The sequence below is a fragment of the Sinocyclocheilus anshuiensis genome, unplaced genomic scaffold (genome assembly GCF_001515605.1).
Source record: "Sinocyclocheilus anshuiensis isolate Anshui unplaced genomic scaffold, SAMN03320099.WGS_v1.1 scaffold566, whole genome shotgun sequence".
Classification (NCBI taxonomy): domain Eukaryota; kingdom Metazoa; phylum Chordata; class Actinopteri; order Cypriniformes; family Cyprinidae; genus Sinocyclocheilus; species Sinocyclocheilus anshuiensis.
In genome coordinates this window covers 1,156,892-1,160,155 of record NW_015542410.1, presented here as the reverse complement: position 1 = coordinate 1,160,155, position 3,264 = coordinate 1,156,892, and the positions used below count along the sequence as shown (strand labels likewise).

General features: G+C 34.7%; 1 protein-coding gene across 2 annotated transcripts; it reads right to left on the bottom strand.

Moving 5' to 3' along the window:
• Positions 1-864: 864 nt before the first annotated feature.
• On the bottom strand, positions 865-2,159 carry LOC107693282 (protein S100-A1-like). 2 transcript variants are annotated; one of them, XM_016492593.1, is made up of 3 exons: positions 2,097-2,159; positions 1,858-2,017; positions 865-1,730 (listed from the first exon to the last, which is right to left on the bottom strand). In XM_016492593.1, exons 2-3 carry the CDS (start codon positions 1,996-1,998, stop codon positions 1,566-1,568), a joined length of 306 nt encoding a protein of 101 aa, XP_016348079.1. In that variant the 5' UTR covers positions 1,999-2,017; positions 2,097-2,159; the 3' UTR covers positions 865-1,565. The 2 variants fall into 2 exon arrangements, with proteins under 2 accessions (XP_016348079.1, XP_016348080.1); XM_016492594.1 differs by having other exon boundaries at positions 1,858-2,007; positions 2,097-2,112.
• Positions 2,160-3,264: the final 1,105 nt, after the last annotated feature.

Genomic DNA, 3,264 nt, shown 5'->3' with positions numbered 1-3,264 from the left:
GAAAGGGGCGTTTAATTCCCGCCCACATGTAGAAATCGAATATTCAAGCTGTTTATTAATTTTTCCACCCATGAATGAAAAACGTAAATTTAAGATGAATTCTCGTTTTTAGTGTTTTGGGAAAAAAAAAAAAAAACGAAAAAGGAGCCGTTTTCTAATTTTTCTATTTTCAATATGAAATCAAAAAACGAATGATCGAATGATACACGGATTGACACCGATTTGCTATTTTATTTTTCTATTCATGTCTGCAGAGTGTATGTCAATATATGTAGTATGGATCTTTTCTGCCCTCTTGTGGCATACAAGGAAACATACGAAACATTATTTGCAGTTAGGATTATTTGGTTTTGCTGATGGGGTGGTTTGCTATTTGTATTTTTAGCAGTGCAAACAAGGTGGCAACTGTCTGAAAATTAGCAACTTTGGCAAAGCCCTGTGTAAGTAAGCAAGACTGTGATGACTTGGCAATGTGCTGTGGTCAAAATATCTGATCATGCATCTTCTTGTGGCAGTGGAGGCTTAATTTTTGTTTCTTTTTATGTATCTTTATTATTATTATAGTAGTAGCACTAGTAGTAATAGTACATATTGTGTAATATTATATATTATGGATACTAAATGCTAAACTGAATTGTAATACAGAAAATTACATGACCACAAGAAAGCCACAAAATTACAGGTTTCTTTAAACATAAGCAAGAAATAGTTTCTGGAGCTTTACCTGCTGTGACTAATGACAACATGTACTGTAACTAAAGAAATGTGAACATTTTTATTCATCTTATATAAAATTATGACTCCAAAAATGTCTGTACTTTGCAGAAAAAATGAACTGGACATAATGTAAAATGTATGCATGCATCACTTTCATTGTGTTCATTTTGTGTAATTGTACAATTTTCACAACTCACAACTTTCAAAACTCTTTTATGGAGTTTTTGTTTACAAAAAGCAAACATTTCATTATCTAAACATTTGGTGTGTGTTTAAACAACAGTACAATCCATTAAATTCACTGTACTTCTGTTCCTTACAACCTCGTTTTCATTTTTGTCAAAAAATTAAATATGGTGCTACCCTGTCCCTGACTAAGGCTTATTGAGTTCTAGTTTCCATAACTCTCTTTCAAGCCAAGCAGCCTTGGGTTTACATTGTAACCATTAACAACTTGGATCACACCCTAGTAAAAGTATTATGACAACGAGGTAAAGAGAGAGAGTACAAAAAACTGCAGGATATGAATCATACTTGGCATAACTGAATAGTCATTTTAAATATAAAGTTTTGCACATGAAGACGTTTGAATATTTGAAAGCTTTATGTTAAATAAAAACATATTTGCTTTCAGTACAGACAGTTTAAAGCTCAAAGAATACTGCCAAAGAGCGTTAAGACCTGTCATACACACCCACTGTACTTTAACCTGCCAGCGAAAATAGTTTTTATGGTTTTCATCCGATACTGATGAAACACAAACTCAAAAGAAAAGTAAAAAACAATCAGATATTTTAATAGACAACGGGATCAACTTTACAGTTTGTCTGCATGGATCATTTTCCTCTTCATTTCCAGCTCTGTGTCTTCTTTAACTGCATTCTATAGCACGCCTCACAAGCGATGGACAAACCCACAACCAAAGACACAAACTCCTCAAAGTTCACCTCCCCGTCTCCATTAGCATCCAAGTCCTTCATAATTCTGTCTATGGTGGTCGGATCCTTCTGAGACTGTGGGAAAAGAGAGTAAAATAAGTTTGATAAACAAGAGATTTGGTCTGGATTTAATTTTCTTGGAAAATGAAAGAGAGGAGACCAGAATTATAGTATTTGTGAGAGAATGACATAAGTTCCTCACCTTGAGAAACCCAGAGAGCTCGTTCTCCATCAGGGTTCGGAGTTCACGGCGGGTCAGGGTGCCGTTCTTGCCCTCTTTTCCAGCGTAGCGGTGGAATACCATGATGAGGGACTCCATGGCAGTCTCTAGCTCGGATGGCATGGCTGCTCACTGTAGAAAGCTAGTATGAATCTAATATTAACACAACTGATCTCTTGACAGTGCATTCAAAAGGCTAAACATCAGAATGAAGAGCTTACCGTTTGGGTGTCTGAGTGAAGAATTTGAGAAATGCTGGTTATCTCTCTCAAGAATTTATATGGCCGAGCCCGTGGGCAGGAGAAGGTCTTATCAGGGGAAGTTGAGCAATATATTGATTACAGCACAGCATACCTAAGTGTATGAGTTAAGCGGACTTTGTGTTTTCTATATAGATTGCATGACTCAGCGGAGCACAGTAATGTTAGTACTTAATAGATGAAACACCAGAAATTGTACAATATACATACTTTACTAGCAGTCAAAAGTTAGATTTTTTAATGTTCTTGAAAGAAGTCTCTTATATTCAGTAAGGCTGCATTTATTTGATCAAAAATACAGTAAAAACAGTAATAAAATACTATTACAATTTAAAATAATTGTTTTATTTTTAAATAGGCTATATTTTAAATATAATTTATTCCTGTGGTGGCAAAGTTGAATTTTCAGCATCATTACTCCAGTCTTCAGTGTCACATGATTCTTAAGAAATCATTCTAATATGCTGATTTGCTGCTCACGAAACAGTTCTTATTATTATGTTTAAAACAGTTATTGCTTTATTATTATTATTATTATTATTTTATTATCGTTATCATTATTATACATTTTTTTTGTGTGGAATCTGTGATATACTACTATCCCAAAACTTTGGGATAATTAAAACAAATAGTCTAAAAAACAACAAAAAAACTTTTATTTAGCAAGGACGCATTAAAGTAACAGCAAAAACAAAGACAAAAGATTTCTATTTCAAATAAATGCTGTTCTGTATCACAGTTTCATACAGAATACTGATGAATCATTTAAAATATTATACAGTTAAGAGAAACTAAATGTTTTTATTTGATTTGATTTGATTTATTGTTGTGTGTGTGTGTGTGTGTGTGTGTGTGTTTCTTAATCTCTGGTCACCTTCCGACAGAGATAAGAGAAACGAAGCTTTTCGAAACTCTGAATCAATTGAACCGACTGCTTCGCAAAATGATTCACTATTTGGAAGCGCTCGAGAAACACCAATGCTGGGATGAAGTGCAGTCCCATATTGACTGCATCATCCACGGACCTGTTTGCTCAGTAAGCAAACTGCAGGAGGTCTAGTAAGGGTCCAGTAATGTCCTCCACCAGAGATGGTCCTCATTGCAGAACACAAGATCCAGGGGGCGTGGT